The sequence below is a fragment of the Natrix helvetica genome (assembly GCF_964273705.1).
Source record: "Natrix helvetica genome assembly, chromosome: Z".
NCBI classification, from domain to species: Eukaryota; Metazoa; Chordata; class Lepidosauria; order Squamata; family Natricidae; genus Natrix; species Natrix helvetica.
The window spans coordinates 38,214,091-38,234,149 of NC_138554.1; the positions used below are offsets into that span (position 1 = coordinate 38,214,091).

General features: G+C 39.2%; 1 protein-coding gene across 5 annotated transcripts in view; it reads left to right on the forward strand.

Moving 5' to 3' along the window:
• Positions 1-575: 575 nt before the first annotated feature.
• The window catches only part of SCAF1 (SR-related CTD associated factor 1), a 30,490-nt gene continuing 11,006 nt past the window's right edge, over positions 576-20,059 (forward strand). Inside the window, exons 1-7 of one of the 5 annotated variants that reach the window (XM_081932034.1) lie at positions 576-706; positions 3,234-3,341; positions 3,690-3,850; positions 10,861-10,927; positions 12,401-12,528; positions 14,071-14,189; positions 18,809-18,921. In XM_081932034.1, the coding sequence (XP_081788160.1) occupies positions 3,716-3,850; positions 10,861-10,927; positions 12,401-12,528; positions 14,071-14,189; positions 18,809-18,921 (562 nt within the window). In that variant the 5' untranslated portion in view covers positions 576-706; positions 3,234-3,341; positions 3,690-3,715. Of the gene's footprint in view, positions 746-3,233; positions 3,342-3,689; positions 3,851-9,340; positions 9,454-10,860; positions 10,928-12,400; positions 12,529-14,070; positions 14,190-18,808; positions 18,922-20,059 lie in introns of those variants that run through there. The other 4 variants (XM_081932035.1, XM_081932037.1, XM_081932036.1 and 1 more) reach the window with 4 other exon arrangements.

Below are 20,059 nucleotides of genomic sequence, written 5' to 3' on the forward strand. Positions count from 1 at the left end.
TTGAAGGTACATCTCTTTTGCAAGATATTGCAAAAATAAATAAATCATGGAATAGAAAGTCAGCTGGTGAAGTTTGCAATTTTACCTACTTCTGTAGAACCACTTTCTGCCAGGGCTGCCATGGATACCTAAAAATAGGAGTTGTGGCTTGTGTGATACGTTGCGTGAACCTGATACCGTTTCTGTCATCTTTTATAGCTGGCAGGGGAAGCAATTAAAAGGGCTGTTCAGGAGGGAGTGGAATATGCAGGTGCCTCATTTGCGTGTGCAGGTGAATGCCTACGCATGACCCTCTCTCTCACCCCGCACATGGCGGATTCTATCAATTGGCACAGGCAATTAGATCGCCTGCGAACAGAACTATTTAAGACCGTAACCCTTCAGTTTCGCATGGCATTCCGGGATCCGTCGTTCTCATACGGGCCCATCCGTGGCATATCCGGTACTACATTTCCCATCATACCGTGCGCTTTACTTCCTAGTCGATCCGAGGATCTCTGGTAGTTATAGTACTCTCCCTCCATACTTTGCTAAAGAGCCACGCCAATCGCAACTACACTTCCCAGAATGCTTATCGGCCTCTCTTGTCCCACCCTTCTCGGTCACCCTCCCCGCCGTAAGGCCGATAGGAGTAAAATGGCTGCTACAGAGGCCGGGCCCGAACATTTTCGACGGCGATCGCCGCGCCTCCTGGTTTTGTGCTGAGGTGGGCGGGCGGAGGGGTCTAGTTTCCCGGTGGAGCCGGGTAATTACGGAAAGGGTTTGGGAGGCGTGTTGGGAGAAGAGCAGATATGATCGGAGCTGGGGGTGTAGAAAGCGCCATTGTAGGAGAGGGAGAGGTTGGGTGTACGCAGTGCAGGAGCGAGCACTAAAAAGATGGGTATGGGGCATTTTGGGGTGACGCAGGAGAAGGTTGTGGGGCGAACCCGTTAGTTAAGATGGGGGAGGGGAAGAAAAGGTGGGTGGAAAGCCAGGACTGATCAGGAGATCATCTCACCTGGAAGTGGAGGTAGGGCACATACCGTAGTAAGTGGGAGGGGAAGCCTTTGGTGGGCTCCCTGATTTTTTTTGCTATTTCGTTTCGAAATGTGGAGAGGAAGAAAATGGTAAATGGAGTGGGAGGTTGGTGTTTATGGTTTTTGGGACTTGCATATCTCCGGGACAGGTCCCACTGATCATATATCACCATTTATCTGGGAAGGAAGAGGGCATGAAAGGAGAACATACCCCTTAATTTTGTGGTATGTATTTGATATAGAGGACAAGCTGGATTTGGGGCTGCTGGTCTAAAGGAGGTGGGTGGGTGGGTGGGTGGATGCCTTTAATCCCTCAAACAATGAGGTTTGATTGGGAGCAGGGATGGGTAACCAGAAGCCTCCATATTTATAGAATTTGTAATTTAAAATATATAGAGAGATAATAAACCAAATTACTATCTGTGGTTGAATAACTTTTGGCAGAATTCTTGCTATGGCATTTGCCAGGGCAGAGATTGTGACAAGAAGGGGATTAGGACACAATATGGCCATAGAAGAGAATACTGCAAATGCTGAGCACAGGAAGCTGCCTGGCATAAATCAGATTGTTTAGTTTGTGTGATTTATTTTTGGCTGAGGTTTTCAGATCCTCAGCAACCTATCTATCATACTTTTTCCTAGATAAGCATGAGATTAAGTAAAAGATCTTCTATATGCACAATGTTGTTATAGTTAAAATAATAAATTATATGTTGAAGAAATGAGGTGCAGCTCTGGTCAAAGATACTTCTGATATCTGAGAGTTGTATTAGCACAGGAGGTTTAGTAATGAAATATCAAATTATTGATAACTAAAAACTGTCATGTTGTAAGCGATCTGAAAGCCTAAAATGCTGATCAATATAAAGTATTGTTAATAGGTGATGGAGAGTCTTATTAAATGGTTGGAATAACATATCTTGAACAAGGTGAGATCATAATACTGGAATTCCAAATAAGCACTGAATACAATGGGCAGATTTATGTGTGATCTTAACTTGAAATGCAGAAAGTGCAAAATGGAGGGGCAAGATTTGGAAAGGGTAAAAGATAATAGGAAATGTTCCTTGGAGGATCTTAAAGAAATAATACAGAGCAATGCGGGAATGAATTTTTAGAAATAAATAAACTGTAAATTAAAGAGTTGGATAACTGACTTGCTAGGTATATAAAATAAACATGGTTTGAAGCTTCTTATGAAGACCCTCTGTCATAGGATGAAAGTCTGGCAAAGCTCTACACATCTGTCAGATAACTGGTTCATTAAACATAAAGAATTGAGAAATAAAAAACCTATTTGGAGCTAGTATATTTTTCCTCATTAAAGGTGATAAAGTCAAGTCTTGAATATCTTCATAATTCAAAGATTCAAGAAAAATGTTTTGCTCTCTTATCTTTCAATTTTGAAGCTGTCCTCTACCAGGGATACCACAATTTCTTGGGCTTTACTCCTATTATTTTCAGAGAGCTTTCCTACTATGCTCCTGTTTGTTGATGTTCAATTTTCTAGAGGCATCTTTTTAAAAGAGAAATGGACCAAGCCTTGAAAAAACAATTGGGGAAGAGATGGACAAATATTGGGAAGTTAAGTGCAATTGTAGGATTTATAAAAATAGAGAAAATGCCTTACATAAAAGAGTGGTATAGCAGAGGAAAATTTGTTGGATGGATAGTTACAATAGGAAAGGATTTAGTACCTTCTGATATAGATGTTGTAATATGAAAAATTAATCAAGAGACCATGAGCATTGAAATTTAACCTCACTGTTCATAAAAGCAAAAGCTTTTTCCCTTAATATATTTTATTTGATAATGGTCTGTTTAATCAGTTCTGTTCTAGCAGCTTACCATGACATTATCGCATTCAAGTCAGTTGCTCTCCATTGTACCAAGAATCTCCACTGAGATTCTATCTCAGTAGTCTTATATATAAGACAATGGATACTTATTTCACTCATTATGGCAAGGGTACACAACTTATCTTAAAGACCACCAAAGTTTTGCATAGAAAGGTGAGGGCCATACTTCAAAGGTGGGTATTTGTTTTGAGATGGAAGTTCAGGTGTTTCTATGGATGAAATGGGCTTAAACAGGTGCAAATTTTTAAGTTATTCATTTGCTCAAAAAAAGGGCAAGGTTTTGTTTTTTTTTGCCCCAGTCACTGGGGAATTGTGGGGCCACCAGCTGAATAATAGAAGGCTATCCTTTTTTCCATAGGTACCTGCTTTACAAAGCTAGGGCTTGTATATAAACAAGCAGTTTTAAATAAGTTTCCCTGCTTTGGCTAAGTCTGAAATAATTGTCTGGTTTAAAGTTGCCAATGAGGTAAGCGTTTGATACTCTTTCCTAGTGATTTTCAACCACTTTGTTTGGAAAACAATTAGAAATACCTAATTAAGGATACATTTTTAAGGGACCAATAATTATTTTATAATTTAATTTTCCTTATTGCTTTCATATTTATGAGCAATCTAGATCCTGCTTTGAATGATGGGTTTCAGGCAGGTTTTTGGGAAACTTCTGGGAGCTGGTTTGAAGTTCAGATATCTAAATGTACCTTGTGCAAAATTGAGTAGTGGCTTTCCCTCAGTACAAATAGAAATACAAATAGAAGAACTCCTTATAATGCCGGTACTTAAATCTGGACTCTCATTAATCCCTTGTTCCTCTCAGCTTCTAGGATTTGTACCACTGCAGATATGGAAGAAGAGAATCAGCGCTCGCCAGTCAGGGAAGGTTCTGCACATAGTGGTGAGAAGCCAGCCAGTGAACCTTCCCTTGATTCGGATTGGGACCAATCAGGCACCCTGTGTATTGGCCACGTTATCATTTTGGTAATAGCCGCTCTAATTATTAAGAGATTATGTATGGGATGGCATGATGGATGGGGTGTTTCTTACTGTTGCAGCGTAACAAACTCATAGTGGCAGGGAAAGGGAACAAAAGAAACCGGTTCATATTAGAGCAGTGCACAGAGCGATTTTGTTCAAAATTAATTTGTTCTGCTGCTGGTACAGGCAACATGGTGTTCTTTATATATTATGTAGTCACAGGCCTTTTAAATTCTGCAATAAACATGACTATTCCTTGTACTGTTGATTGTAAGTGTTATCTGAGTATCTACAAACAACTTCATTTATAAAACATTTATTTCTTAGATTGTGACATGACAGTAAGGTATTCTAGCACTGGAAAAAGATGCAGTAAACTAGAAAATGCCATGACAGTTGGAAGCCATCATGTCTCCTTATCATCTTAGAAAATCTATACATCATCTTTCATTTTTTCCCCACAAATTAAAAGACTTCTGCATTTGAGAGCTAGTAAAAATTGAACTTGATAAGATGCCTTATTTTGTTCCTTTTAGCATTGCTATTGCAGCATCAGGTATACCCCAATAGTAATTTTTAAGCCTCCTGAAAAGCAAACATCAAGTTGTACAAAATATTGGGGGAAAACAACCTTATATTTCTTATCTCAAAGCTTAAGACTCTTGAATCTAAGATTTTCAAGGAATCAGATGACACTTCATTGCTGAATAGTATTGCAACAAGTGCAATAGTTAATCAATATTAAACAGTTTGTCACATGCAACATCTAACATATTGCCTAGATTATCAAAAAGGAACAAATCTAGAGTTACTCATTTAAAATCCATTGAAAATGAAATTTTCAATAAAAAATAAACATGTTTGAACAAAAGGAAATGGAATTTTGTTAATCATGCTGAAAATTAATTGATTTCAATTGGCTGTCTCTCTAAATTACAGTCATGATCCAGTCAAATAGGTAGAATGTTTTCCTTTTTCTACAGTATTTTATTAAATACTTATATTAAATAAAGATGAGAAATAAATAACTAGAATTATACGAATCTAATAGCTAATGTATATGTGTATGTATAGATAGATAAACAGGATGGTTTCTCTGTATTTTTCTTTTCTTGAAAACAGCACTTCAAGGTACTTAAAGCAAGAACAGAGCAGCAGGAGCTATTAAGCAGACTTTCAGTTCTCAAAGTAATGTTATTTTTGACCATTTATTTTACTAAATGTGGGTGCTACTAAACCCACTCAGTCTGATGATTGTTTTTGTCCATGGTAAATTAAACAGTAATAAATAATTCCTAAAATTTTAACCATTCTAAGTTAATATGACTTGACCATTGAAGGACATGTTGATAACTCAAATCTAAAATGTTAAAAAAAAGCCAATTTTCAAAAAAGAAATAATTACTCTGGTAACCAGTCTGATTCCAAAAGGAAACACTATTCCATAGTGTTGCTGCCATGTTTGAGAAATATTATTGGTTAGTTTCACCTCAGTTGGATTTTCATTAGGTAATTATAAATTGAATTTGTGATTACACCTGTAAAATTCAAAATGTTTTAATAAACACTCCTCTAAGAGTACCAACAATAGCTTAATAGCAGTATCATTTCTATTGCATCTTAGTATCATAGTGCTCATTCTTTCTCTAAGGTAGGTTAACTGGGAAGGATACCAATCATAATCATCCAGTGACTTGATGGCAATTCAAATTTCTCTTGTTTTATTTTATTTTCAGTTTTTGAACCAGCATGGAACAGAGTCTTTCTGAATGTTTTCTAATAATTAGATTCTTAAATGTTTACATGATTTCATCACTGTTTAGATTTTATTGAAATACATGTGGATAATTAAATGCAGGTTTGCAACATGCCACCTACCCAAGGTAATTTTAAAATAGACATAAACATTGTGCTGCTTTCTTCACATTGGGTTTCAACTCCCAGCAATCCTTGCCATTTTTTAAAAAAGGATATATGGAGAGCACCATGTTGCCCATCTCAGCTTTGGACGGTGCCTGCTCCTGAGGATAATCATTTGAGTTTCTTTAATATAGTAGAAAGAGCTTCATAAGCTCAGTGGGATATATCCTGAGTATACTGAGAGATGTTTTGTTTTTAATAATATATCTGTACTGTACCTAAAACATACTAAATTTGGACTAAGCTCAAAAGAATTTGTGAAGCCCTTAATGGCCCTTCTCCCAGCTTTGTATCGATTTGTGTTCTCTAAATAAGCAACCCAATTACTGATGGGGCTTCCAAAGCAACGTAGAATGGGCCTTTTTTGATGTATGGTAAATAATTATTTATCTTTTTAATACTAATTTTTATTAATGTTTACAGATACATAGCTAAAAAAACTAATACAAACTAAAAAAAAGAAAAAGAAAAAAGTAATGAGAAGAAATAGTAAAAAATAAATTAAGAAATGACTTTCGCCCTTGGTCATGACAAGTCAAGCAATCTCAGTAACTTAATATTTTCTCTCATTCTACTACAAATGTTTAACCTTGATCATTAAACCAACTTAATATTCTTTCCTATGTTTTTAACAATTTTGATTTTTAATTCTTCTAAACAGCATCCTAGAACTTGTTTTCCTTTCATTTTCTCTTAGTCGTTTTTCAGAAATTTCTTCAAAACTTTAACATGTCTCTTTTGTAAATCCAAATTAAGAAAGTTATTCAAGTCATCCTTCTGGTTTGTTGTTTATAACCCCTTTTAATTATTAAGATAGTCTGCTTCATGTGCAAATCCAGTGTAACATCTTTATGTTATTATAATAATTTACTGTTACTTTGTAACTGCATATTTCCTTCTTTTTTCTTTACTCCAGCTCTGTGTATTTTTCTAATATTTTAAAAAATACAGCAACTGCCTCTTATGCAGGAAAAGAAATTTTGGAACAAAATCTCACTATATGCTGCGTTACTTGGTTATCAATCTGTGTCTTGCTGTCACTTTCCCAATTTAAAGAATTTTATCACAGTTAAATTTGATTAGTTTTCAATTCTTTTTTAAGATCAAAGATTATTAGAACTAGAAATGGGCACCTGGTTTTAACTGTATTAAAATAAAGTTTCAATGTGGAGGGAATGCATCTCTGAAATATTTGCTTCCAGGGAGATGTCTCCTGGAAATAAACTCCAGTTTAAAAATTAACTTTTAACTAAACTTTTTAGGAACCTGTCATGAACAAAATCTGACCATGTTGCAAGTACTTTTAAGTGTACCCAATTCAGTGGGCTCAAAACACAAAACAGCCAGTGCAACACAGGCCCCTAATCAACATATACACACATAGCATTCACAAGCTATTATAGTTCACTATTACTCCAGTCTTTCCCATTGCTGCTACTACTCCAACTACTACTCATAAGTACAAGTGGTCCTTGACTTACAACTATTCATTTAGTAACCATTTGAAGTTACAATGGCACTGAAAAAAAATAATCTATGATAGTTAATGATTATTGCAACATACCCATGGTCATTTCATCAAAATTTGGATGTTTGGCAACTTGCTCATATATATGATGGTTCCAGTGTCCTAGAGCAGTGATGGCGAACCTATTTGGCACCAAGTACTGAAAAGGGAGTGTGCATGTGCACGCTCGTCTGGATCACAACCTGGAAGAGGAGTGCCCAGGGTGCATCCGTGCACCTGAAAATGAATTTCCTGTTTCCGGCATGTGCACTGGCCAGCTAGTCTTCTGGGTTTCTGGCACACATGCACATGCGGTGATCAACTGTCCAGCGTGCATGCACACGCAGGAAAATGGAAGGCCAGATCTTCCAGTTTCCAGCACGGCCGCGTGCACAAAGGCCAGTTGATCGTCACACGGACATGTGCGCCAGAGGGCGATGCTGCACGTACCAGGCGATATGGCTCCGGTCATGTGTTGCCATAGGTTTGCCATCACAGTCCTAGGGTCATGTGATCACCTTTTGTGATATTCTGATAGGCAAAATAAATGGGGAAGCCAGATTCATTTAACAACCATATTACTAGTTTGACACTGCCGTGATTCATTTAACAGCTGACAATAAAAGTTTTTAAATGGAGCAAAACTCATTTAACAACTGTTTCATTTAGGGATGGAAATTTGGGGCTCAGTCAAGGATTACTTGTACTGCTAAAGAAAATTCTCTTTCTGGTTGTTTTATTCATAAACACAACTCTTCCCCCACCCCAACATACCACCACATCAGCTTCAATTTTTATAGCCAACGTTGTCCTGTTGGCTGTGGAGAGGTCTTAAAGAGACAGAATGAAAGCAACATAGGTGCTGGCTATTTTCTGAACAGGCTGCCCTCTCACAGTCCTCTAAGCAGCTTTCACTTTATCTTCCAAAGAAAAGAGACTTGGCACAAGAGTGCTTGTGCTAAAAAGAATGCCAAAAGGAACAGACCTGAAATCTTGAAGCAGTAGAGTAGATCAAGTGGGCAATGTTATGTCTTGGTTAAGCATAAAATCCAGTTCAAAGTTAAATCAGTAGTATTAAAGCAGATTTTTACTGCAGCTGTCACAGCTACTAGAATTTTCGTTGATTTTTGTGCTGAACATAACATATGGAGTAGATTAGAATATAGAACATAAACCATGGAATAACAGTTGGAAAGGACCTTGGAGATCTTCTAGTCCAACCCCCTGCTCAAGCAGGAGACCTTATACCTTTCAGACAAATGGTTGTCCAGTCTCTTCTGAAAAGTCTCCAGTGATGGGGTACCTACAGTTTCTGAAGGCAAACCATTCCACTGGTTGATTGTTCTCATTGTTAGAAATTTTTTCCTTAGTTCTAGATTGCTTCTCTCCTTGATTAGTTTTCGTGCATTGTTTCTCGTCTTGCCTTATGGAAAATACATTGACCTCCTTAATCTTTGTGGCAGTTCCTTAGACATTGGAACACTGCTATCATGTCTCCCTAGTCCTTCTTTTCACTAGACTAAACATACCCAATTCCTGCCACTGTTCTTCATATATGCTTTTAATCTCCAGCCCCCTAATCATCCTTGTTTTTCTCTGCACTCTTTCCAGAGTCTCAACATCTTTTTTATATTGTGATCAAAACTGAACGCAGTATTCCAAGTGTGGTCTTACTAAAGCTTTGTAATGTGGTACTAATACTTCATGTGATCTTGATTCTATCCCTCTAGTAATGCAGCCTAGGATTGCATTGGCTTTTTCGGCTGCTTCTATATCCTGTTCGCTCATATTTAAGGGATTGCCGGTAGGATTCAAAGATCCCTCTCACAATTACTGGTATTGCGCCAGGTTTCACATAGTCTATACCTATACAATTGGTTTTTTCATGCCTAAGTATAAACCTTACTTTTTTCTACATTGAATTTCCTTTTGTTAGTAGGGCCCAGTATTCAAGTCTTGTCGAGATCCATCTGGTTCTTGAGCCTATCTTCTGGTGTGTTGGCTATTCCTGCCAGCATAATGTCCTCTGCAAATTTGTTGAGTTCCCCTTTTATTCCCTCATCTAGATTGTTTATGAAGATATTGAAGAGTGCTGGGCCTAAAGTGGAACTTGGGGTACCCTACTGCTTACTTCCCCCCATGAGGATGTAGTTCCGTTAAGGACTACACATTGAAAACAGTATGTCAGCCAGTTACAAGTCCATCTGGTGGTGGTGCTGTCTATCCCACATTTTTCTAACTTACCAAGAATTAGGTTGTGGTCTACTTTGTCAAATGCCTTACTGAAATCTAAGTATACTATATCCACAGCATTTCATTCATCCACTAATATATAGTCACTTTGTCAAAGAATGAAATAAGATTTGTTTGGCATGATCTGCTTTTGACAAGCTCATGTTGGCTTCCAGTTATAACTTTGTTTGCTTCTAGGTGTTTGCAGATTTATTGCTTGATTATCTTTTCCAAGATCTTCCCAGGTATTGATGTCAGGCTGATTGGTCTGTAGTTTCTTGGATCTGTTCCCCCCACCCCCTCATTTTTGAAGATGGATACCATATCAGCTGTTTTTCATTTCTGTTCAGTTGTAAAAGGTCCAGGTCTGATTGAAGATTGAAGATAAACTTTAAAAAAAAGAAATTTTGGATAAGCCTTAGTTGTCTGAGCAAAATTCCTATCACCTATAATGAATATTAATTTACAAGTCTGAACTTTAATACAGATAGTCCTTGACTTAACAACATTTGTTTAGTGACTATTCAAAGTTAAAGGGACGTGGTGGCTCAGCAGCTAAGACGCTGAGCTTGTCGATCAGAAAGGTCAGCAGTTCGGCGGTTTGAATCTCTAGCGCTGTGTAATGGAATGAGCTTCAAAGTTACAACTGCATAAAAAAAAGGTGACTTAGGACTGGTTTTCACATGACTTACAGCGTCCCCATGTTCACATGATCAAAATTTGGGCACTTGGCAACTGGCATATATTTATGACAGTTGAACTATCCCAGGGTCATGGGATCATCATTTGTAACCTTTTTGGCTTTCTTCCGACAAGCAAATTGGGAAAGCCAGATTCTCTTAACAATTGCATGATTCACTGAACAGCTGCAGTGATTCACTTAACAACTGTGGCAAAAAGGTTATAAAATGGGGCAAAACTCACTTAAATATTTTGTTTAGCAAATGGAAATTTTCATCTCAATTGTTATTGTAAGTTAAGGAGCACACATAGAAGAATTTAACTTCATTAGATTACGTAAATTGTGATAATGTACCATTCCTTATAATTCATATGTAAATTTCAGTTCTGGTAGTGTCTTGCAATACAGTAAACATTGTTTTATAATTGTGTAAAGAGAACCTTAGGAATGAAAATGAAAATTACTTGTTTATGCCTTTCATTTATTTTGTGTGGTGGGTGTATAAGATGTGTGTCCCTTTATATTTGGCTCTCACACAATTCTTCCTTGTAGAAGTGCTCAGTAATCACTATAAAATATGTTGATTATACTGTATTTAATTGATCTTTTGGCAATTGCCACATTTGATATTTCACAGTAACTGATAACTGTCTCTGTCCCATGTCTTCACAGAAAGCTTTGCAGCAGGCTGTGGGCAGTGGCTTAGCAGGGGAACTGAAAGATCCGGCTAGTGAGAAAGGTACTAGAAACCAGAATGGCTGGGTGATATCAGCATCGGAATTGTCTACCTACATCATTAGACTATCTATAGAAGGCCATAAAGTTAGCGCTGTATCTGCCATAAACTGTCAGCCCCTAGAAGGAAGTGCATATTTTTTAGGCAGCCCAAAGTCACTTTTTGTGAGATGAGCAATTATGTAAATTGGTTTAATAATTCAATCTTTAAAATTAGAATGTTTTCTCAATTACTGTATTACCTTAGATATTTTTTTAAAAAAATGCTTGATATGTATCTACATTTCTCAGTTTTTTCAGAATGCTTTCATCATACCACCCAAATACAAAACAATCAAAATAGTAAATCCAGAATGCAGAACTGTTGTCCTCCAAATATGCTGGATTTCAGTTCTTAGCAACCCCATCAAGCCTGGTCATTGATGAGAATGTGGATATTATGTATCTCTGGTGTAAAGGTGGATAACCTCTTTGCATGAAAGCCAATATATGAAGGGTTTGAGAAAAAAATACGCCTGGCTGAGAGAGATGCAGCAGCTCTATATAGGTAGTCCTCGACTTACAATCATTTGTTTAGTGACCATTAGAAGTTATAATGTCACTAAAGACAATGACTTATTACCTTTTTCACATTGTATTAGCATTTCCATGATAAAAATTTGGACACTTGCAATTAGCGTGTATTTATGACTGGTTGCAGTGTCCCGGAGTCATGTGATCACCTTTTGTGACTTTCTGACAAGTAAAATCAATAGGGAAGCCAGAAACACTTAAGAGCTGTGCCATGAACGGTCTTAAAGTAGGACAAAATTCAATCACTCTCTTTTTCAGTAACAGAAATTTTGTGGTCATAAGTTGAGGACTACCTGCAGTCATTTTTATAACATTTTCCCAACATGCTCAAAAGCATTCACCATCTGTCACTTTGCCATTCTTACATAAAACAGATACTACTTTTTCCTTATTACAGATAGAAAATTGAGAGATAACATCTTATTTCAGGCCATTCAAGCAAATTTGTGACTGCATGGATTTGAGGGGTCTCAATATACTGGTGTATAGTTTTAATGGTGACATAAAGGTCATTGAAAAATTAAGTGTAACTAAATTGTTGTTAAGCAATCTTGATATATACATTCTTTTTAAGAAAGCAAAAAGAAGGTACTTGTGCATACCTGAAGCCAGCTGATTCATACACTATCCACTGATATTCTTAATATTTAAAATTACATATTATATGAAGTCAGTTGTATTATGATAGTGTAGTCCAGTGGTCCCCAACCTTTCCAGCTCTGTGAACTGGCAGCAGGAGGGTTTTATGTGCATGCCACTTGTGCAAATGGAGCTTTCCGCACTTGCCTGCCACTTGTGCGGCTTGGTTGCCAAGAGGCCGCAGACCGGTACTGTCCACGGATCAGGGGTTTGGGACCCCTACTATAGTTGGTTACAAATGTACACACTTTGTTTTCATTTCCAGATGCAGAATGCAAGTGCACAAGTCAAAGTAAATGGTGTTGGAATTCTAGAACTGAAGGTTTTGGAAGAAGCTGGCTGGGAACTGGGGACTCTGCCTTGGCCTATGATAGAAATGGTCCAATGGGTGAGGTATGTGGCAATCTCGTATGATTATTCATATTATGATGTAGAAAATATTGGTGAAACAAACATAGCTATTTGAAGAGCTTTACGAGTACCAGTCATTGTAATAGATTACAGATATCCTTGATTCGACTATAGATTTCCTTGACAACCAACCATTAGTTTAACAACCATTCAAAATTATAATGGTGCTGAAAATAAAATAAACATATAACTTATTCTTCAAAGTAACTCTGTGGTTTTGTGATCAGAATTTGGGCACCTGCAACCAACATAGATCCATGGTGGTTGCAGTGTACTGGGGTCACATGATTGCCAATTGTGACTTTCCCAGGAGGTTTCTGGCAAACAAACCCAGAAGGAGAAGCCAGATTTGCTTAACCAGCACAAGGCAATAGCACTTAGACTTACCATATTTTTTGGAATATAAAACGCACCGGAGTATATAACGCACCAATGTTTTGAAGAGGAAAATTAAAAAAAAAAGTTTTTGAACTCTGCAAACCTCCCAAAACTGGCCCGTTTTTCATGAAAACGGGCCCGTCCCCCCCCCCAAAATAGCCTTTAGGGAGTTTGCAGAGTGCTGGGGGGGGGCGAGCAAACAGTGGCCCGTTTTTCACGAAAACGGGCCTGTTTTGCATTAAAAAAGGACATGGGTAGCCTTTAGGAAGCTTATAGAGTGCTTCAGGGGCTGGGGGGGGAGTAAAATTGAGCGAAAAATGAACCATTTTGGGAGGTTTGCAGAGTGCAAAAACGGGCCATTTTTTGCTCATTTCTGCCCTCAGTAGCCCCCAGGAGCTCTCTAAAAGCTTCCTAGAGGCTCTGCACGGCCATTTTGCTGAAGTGGGCGGGGTTTCGGGAGGCAAAAAATGCTGTATTCAGTGTGTAAGAAGCACCCAGATTTTCAGCCTCTTTTTGGAGGGAAAAAGGTGCATCTTATTCTCTGAAAAATACAGTATATACCGCTTTGCAGAGCTTTACAGCCTTTTTAAAGCAGTTTACAGAGTCAGCCTATTGCCCCCAACAATCTCGGTCCTCATTTTACCCACCCCAGAAGGTTGGAAGGCTGAGTCAACCTTGAGGCTGGTGAGATTTGAACTGCCAAACTGCTGGCAGCCAGTGATCAGCAGAAGTAGCCTGCAGTACTGTACTCTACTGCCCAGAGTACTGTGCCACCGCGGCTCATATTATTCACTTAATGACCATGGTGATTTGCTTAATGACTGCGATAAAAAGTCATAGTACCGATGCCACTCACATTATAACTGTTATCATTTGGTGACAGAGCTCCAGTGCCAATTGTGGTTGTAAGTCAAGGACTTCCTATATAGGCACCTCCATGCAAGTTTCATTTTCTAAGTCATTTCTTTTGAATACTGGACTTGTTTTCTTTGGGTGGAAGGCTTCATTGTGTACAATATGCTGGTGTTCTATGGTGATAATAGACTAAAATGGTTTTTTCACAACTGCTTCTTTTTCACCATAGAGAGGATATAGGGGGCTCTGGCTTAGTTTTGTTGCTGATGATGCCAATTTCCGTTCTTTCAGGTTTTTCAGGCTCCTCCTTCTGGTATAATGCCTACCTTGGCTGGAATATTGAATTATCTGGACTGGCCATATCACATGCCCCGGGAAGTCGAGAGCTCCATAGATGCCCAGGCGGTTTAGTAAGTGGGAATCTTCTCAAGCTGCGATCTTGCAAGAGATGAAGTGCATGATGCCACTGAAACTATGAGATGAACTATCACATCTTGGAAATTTAATCTGCTTTCAGAAACTCCAATAAACTGCCTGGAGGGCTATGGTACCATTTAGAGGGCTATTGCTGATCAGACATTTAAAAATGTAATAAATTAAATTAAACATGTTGATATGATGGAGCCACCCCCCCCCCCCCAAAAACAGATGGACTGGAATTCCCATTGTCTCAGCCTGTGGGTCCTATATGTCCCATCTGTCTGTATCCCATTATGGAGTTATAATCTGACACATCAGGTCAGTACAGTCACAGGTTGGGGGTAGGCTGTAATAGAATAACAATGCATTTAAATAAATAAATTCAGAAATGTGTGTGTTATAAATCAAAGGGCCATTTCGGAATTATTCTAAAAAGTAGTACTGAAGAGATGGAATGGCAATCCTGACAGTACGGGCCCTTAAAGATCTGGCTCGCCGACATTCTGGGCTGAGGTGCTTGGAGCTTCTGCTGGGTGCATGATGTTTGTTTTATGCCATCTGTTAAAAGGTTTATATTTATATTGTAATTTTTAATATCTTTTGTTTTACAATATGCCCAGAATCCACCTGGAATCAGAGAGTGCCTAAATAAATAAGTAATAGCCCTTGATATCAGTAAATGATTTTCTGTATCGGTAATAAGGGTTTGAATGCAACCTGGGGCCATACCTGCTGTATTGTACAGGTAGTCCTCAAGATATGACCAGTCACTTCATGGCAGTTCAACATTATGACAGACCTTCCAAAACCTACATATAATCCCTTTCAAAGTTATGGCTGTCAGGGGAAGTTTCACCCTGAATTAATGAGGCGTGGACCGTTGCCTTTCCAGCATATTTCCGAATAAGCAGAAAATAAAACCCAGAGCATATTCTAATTAAAAACACTTTAATCTAAAATAAAATAAAATACAAATCTTGCTAACTTAATTAACTACATTTTGGCACAGTTATGTTGCCCACCCTCTCAGCAGGCGAACAGAAGATCAGAAGGAAAGGAAAGAATGTGTGACGTATTATGTGACATGCACATTAATCATTGTCAGATAAGAAACAGTTCAGTCTACTGTATAACTCAGAATATAAGCACAAGTTGGCAAACCAATTAACGCAGTGACAATGGCTGCTGCAGTGCCCCTATAATCATTTGCCTTATGACTGACTCACTCCACCCACCCACTTCCCCCCATCCCGCCCTATTGAGATCTCACAGCGATTGGGGCTGTTCCCTGTGCCTCTTGGAAGCAGCTGCTATTTTCAGAGTGCTGACAGTTCCTAGCGGAAAGGAAATGAGTTGCTGCTTTTAAAACTTTCTGCCCTGATGGAGGTTGGGAAGCTGGAGGTTGGGAGGCTGCAAACCTCTTCTGGTTCTTGGAAGGCTTTGATGAACCAGCTGCCTGCACGCGAAGGCAGCAGCTTCAGGAGGAGCTTCCCAAAATCATTCCCTCCCCTACAAATCCACATTTCTTCAGTAAGAAAAAAGCCGAGGGACAGCCTTGTTGCTCTCCCCCTTCCAAAAGGTACTGAAACTAAACTCTCCGTTTGTACCCTCCAATCTGTAAGTTACTTATCTTGGTGGGTGACAACACATGCAGCAAATGGCCAGCTGCAGCAGAAGGTGGGTCCTTGAAAAGCTGTTTTCCTGCTTATCTGACTCCCTTTAGAACTGAGCTAGGACTCCTCTAAATCAGGATGCAATTGTTGTGCTCTAGCTGCTGAACTGAACACTGAAAGCAAAAGTAAGTAACTTACAGACTTTGCCCACCCTCCTTCCAGGCATACAGTAAATTCAGCAAATTAGGTGGTTAAAAGGCAAGACTAGGGAGAGACCCAGTTCAAAGTGTGGTTTCATTGCCCAAATACAGAGGCTTGTTTGGAAGCCTCTTTGGCTCTGGAACATGGTGCTGGGGTCTAATTTAGCTGGTCTCTTCCTTCCTGATAGGCTGCTTTTAACCTTGCAAAGTTTTTGCTGCTTGTCTGCCTCCTTTATGAACCCAGCTGCCCACCCATCCCATAAGGCACCCTATAACCTACTTAACAACCTGCATGTTAGTTTAATGGGGGCATCAGATAGAGCAGAGAACACGGTTGTTAATCAAGACTGTCTCACTTAACAGCCACCCCCACTTGTGACTATAACAGACTGATTCCATTTTAGTTGTAGTGGAATACTACCTGCACTGTGATCTTAGGAAATTCAACCAAGGTGGAAAACCTGTTGAAGCACCTCCTAGATATGCTGATATGCGTAACCAACATCATTCTTCAGATGTACTATACTATTTAAAAATCCTCTAAAAGTTTAAAAGTTGCTCAAAATTTAATGCCTTCCAAATTTCAGAATTTCCGACTTTTGGCTAGGCTAGCAATTGCTTATGAAACATCTGGGCCAGGGGTGTGTTCTGGCTGCTTCTACTGCCGGTTCGCTAAGGGATGCACTGCACGCATGTGCCCACTTCATGCGCACTACGCACACATACACGGTAGTTAAAAAAAAAAAAAACCCAACAAGATGGCAGCTTTGAGAGAAGCAGTTCTGGGGCGTGGCAGGCAGAGTTACTATCCACTCGGCCGAACCGTTCCGAACTGGTAGAAACCCACCTCTGATCTGGGTTGTTTTTTTCCCTGGAAGATGTTGATTATTAGGTTAAGAACCGGGGTGAAATCCTCCCGGTTAAGCCGAACCGGTAGGGATGATTATCCCTGGTTCTGCAAACTGGTAGTAAAAAAAAAGCTTCTGAGGATTGCGCAGCTCACCTGTGAACCACACAATCGTGGGAAGCTTCCCCACCCCCCCTAGTGTTTAAAGCATTTTTTTCCTGCCTATTCACCCGAACCGGTAGGGAAAAATGCTTTAAAAAGGGAAAAAAAGTTGGCCATACCCACCCAGTCACATGACAAACACCTCCCCCCCCCAAGCGACGGCCACAGAATCGGTGGGCAAAATAATTAGATTTCACCACTCGTTAAGAACTTGGGTATTATGCCAAGTTTTGATTATGAAGATCTTTTTAGAATTGGGGACCATGGTGGCATCCTAGTCACTGCAAGAGAAATACTTGAGGCAACTGCTTCTGAAAAGAGATGTTGATTTGCTGGATTGACCCCCATGTTCTGATGGAAAGTAATTTAGGTTGCAATTGCTTGCTTGCAATTGGTTTTTATGACCACGAGCTTTATAAAATCACTGTTAAATAATTTGTGTAGCTGATATAGCACCAATTAGAAGAAAAGCCAAGAGAAACTGGTTAGAAAATCTGTGATCAGGACCATCTTACAGATTTTTAAATTTTTTAAATCTATTTGTATCCTGCCTTTATTATTTTTACACTTCTCAAGACAGTGAACATACCCAACACATCTTTCTCCAATTTTCTCCACAACAACCTTGTGAGGTGAACTGGGCTGAGGGAGGTTAACTGGCCCAAGGTCACCCAGATGGCTAAGGCAGGACTCAAATTCATGTTCTCCCCATTTTTAGCCTGGTGTCTTAAGCAGTAGACCAAACTGTCTCTCACCACTTAAGAGTAAACTGCTCTTTGTAATATTGTTTGGTAGCAGCAACAACATGCTCTAAAGCAGTGTTCTTAAAAGTTGGCATCTTTAAAGTATGTGGGCTTCCATTCCCATGTTTGCCAGGGAATTCTGGGAGTGGAAGGCCACACATATTAAAGATGTTATCTTTGAAAAACACTGATTTCAAAGGAGAGTGAAGAAGAGCAATTACCTAATACCCAGATCTGGATTTGAATTTCACAAGATGCTCAGGGAAGACCCTCTCCTGTAAACAGCGCAAGGTAGCCAGAAGACTGACATAAATCTGCATTGCCGTATTACTTTGTGAATTTCTGATTCTGCCATCTGTTAACTTTAGATGCTCATTGTGTCTTCACTCGAGCAGCTTCAATTGCCCCTTGCTTTCTTGCATCTGAAGAAGCTGGACATTCCAGCCAGTTATTATATCTATGTCTTAATTAGGGAAGATGTTCCAGGATGCTGTTGGTTGCAAATCCTAATCCTGAAGGCATATGTAAAAGGAAGGAGATAGGTTTTAAGTACACAAGGTCAAAATATCTTATTTGACCTGTAGAGGTCAGTGGAGATGTAGCTGTAAATTGATCCAGCTCTTTAATGAAGTTTATAAAATGCCAACTCTTGGTAACTTTGTGCAAAGTAAGGCATAAGTTCCTATTTGCTGATTAGGCACTACCCTAAGGCTTCTATGTGTGCTAGGATCTTACGTTATATAGGATTTCTACTTTTTTGAAACTTTAATATAAAGGCTAGAAAGCAAGAGACTCTGAGTTCAAGTCCTGCCTTAGCCATGAAAGTTTAACTGGGTGACTTTGGGCCAGTTACTCTCTTTCAGCCCACCCACCTCATAGGCTTGTCGTGCAGAAAAGAGAAAGAGGAAGTTATGCTAGCTATGTTATGGCCTTGAGTTGTTTTGTAAAAATAATAAAAGTAGGCTATAAATAAATACAATAAAAATGGGCTCTCTGAAAGGGCAGATAGAAGGAATGTCCTAATTTTCTTTTATTTCTCAACAGTGGAGATGAAGATATAGAGGAAGTAGAGCTGGTGGCTGAAGTGCGACTGGAGGACATCGGTGCTCTCTCAGGCATCTCCAGAAGGAACCTGTCCTGGAGGAGACGAAAGGCTGGTGGGTGGGCTTGCCTGTGTGTGCATATGCAAATGAGGATAGAAATGCGGGTAGCCCTTGACTTACGACCGGTTGTTTACCAACCATTCAAACCACCCCAGGAGTACGTTTGATGCAGTTCCAACGTTCCCATGAACCACCTTCATCCCCTATCATGTGGCTGTATTTTGGATGCTGAGCAAACGGCCCATATTTTTGGTCACTTGCAGTGTCCTGTGGTCACATTTCCTCATTTTACAACATTAACCTGATAGTTAATTTCAGTTTTTGGGAAAACTAGCCCGTGGCAAACCATTGGCTCATTTTATGACCATTTGTTTTATGACTGTAGCAGTTGCTTAATGACTGCCCCCCCCCCCCAAAAAAAGTAAAAATGGATAATGACCAGCTTTACGACTGTCATGACTTAGACTCTGTTGGGTAGTCTCTATTACGGTTATAAGTAAAGGACTACCAGTAAGGACAAAAAAGAAAGGGAGGAATCTTCAGGCCTTCTGTTCCTGCTAATTTTGTTGCTCTGAAGCCAACAATTTTATATTAGGGCCAGGGAAACTGGGCTGGCAAGCCTAGCAGTGAGGTTCAAAAAATGTTAATCTTTTAGTCCCTTTCCCCAGTTCAGAGCTGTGTATGTTTTGATATAAGGAGCTAAATTTTCAAATACAGGTAGTCCTCAGTTTACAACCACAATTCAGCCAAAATTTCCATTGCTAAGCAAGTCAGGTATTAAGTGAGTTCTGTTCCATTTTATGACCTTTATTACCACAGTTAAGTGAATCACTGCAGTTATTAACTTAGTAATACAGTTGTTAAGTGAAACTGGTTTCCCTATTGACTCTGCTTGTCAGAGGGTCGCAAAAGTGACCACGGAACCTCAGGACATTGCAACTATCACAAATACATGCCAGTTACTAAACATCTTAATTTTGATTATGTGACCACAGGGATGCTGCAATGGTTGTAAGGGTGAAAAATGGTCATGTCACTTTTTTTAATGTTATACTGTAACTTCAAATGGTCACTAAATGAATAATTGTAAGTCAAGGACTAACTGTACATTTAGTCCAGATTTTTTCTTTTACATGGGAAATCTTCCAGAAATATTCAAGATGTGTCCTGTCCCTGATCCCTCAAATTTCTC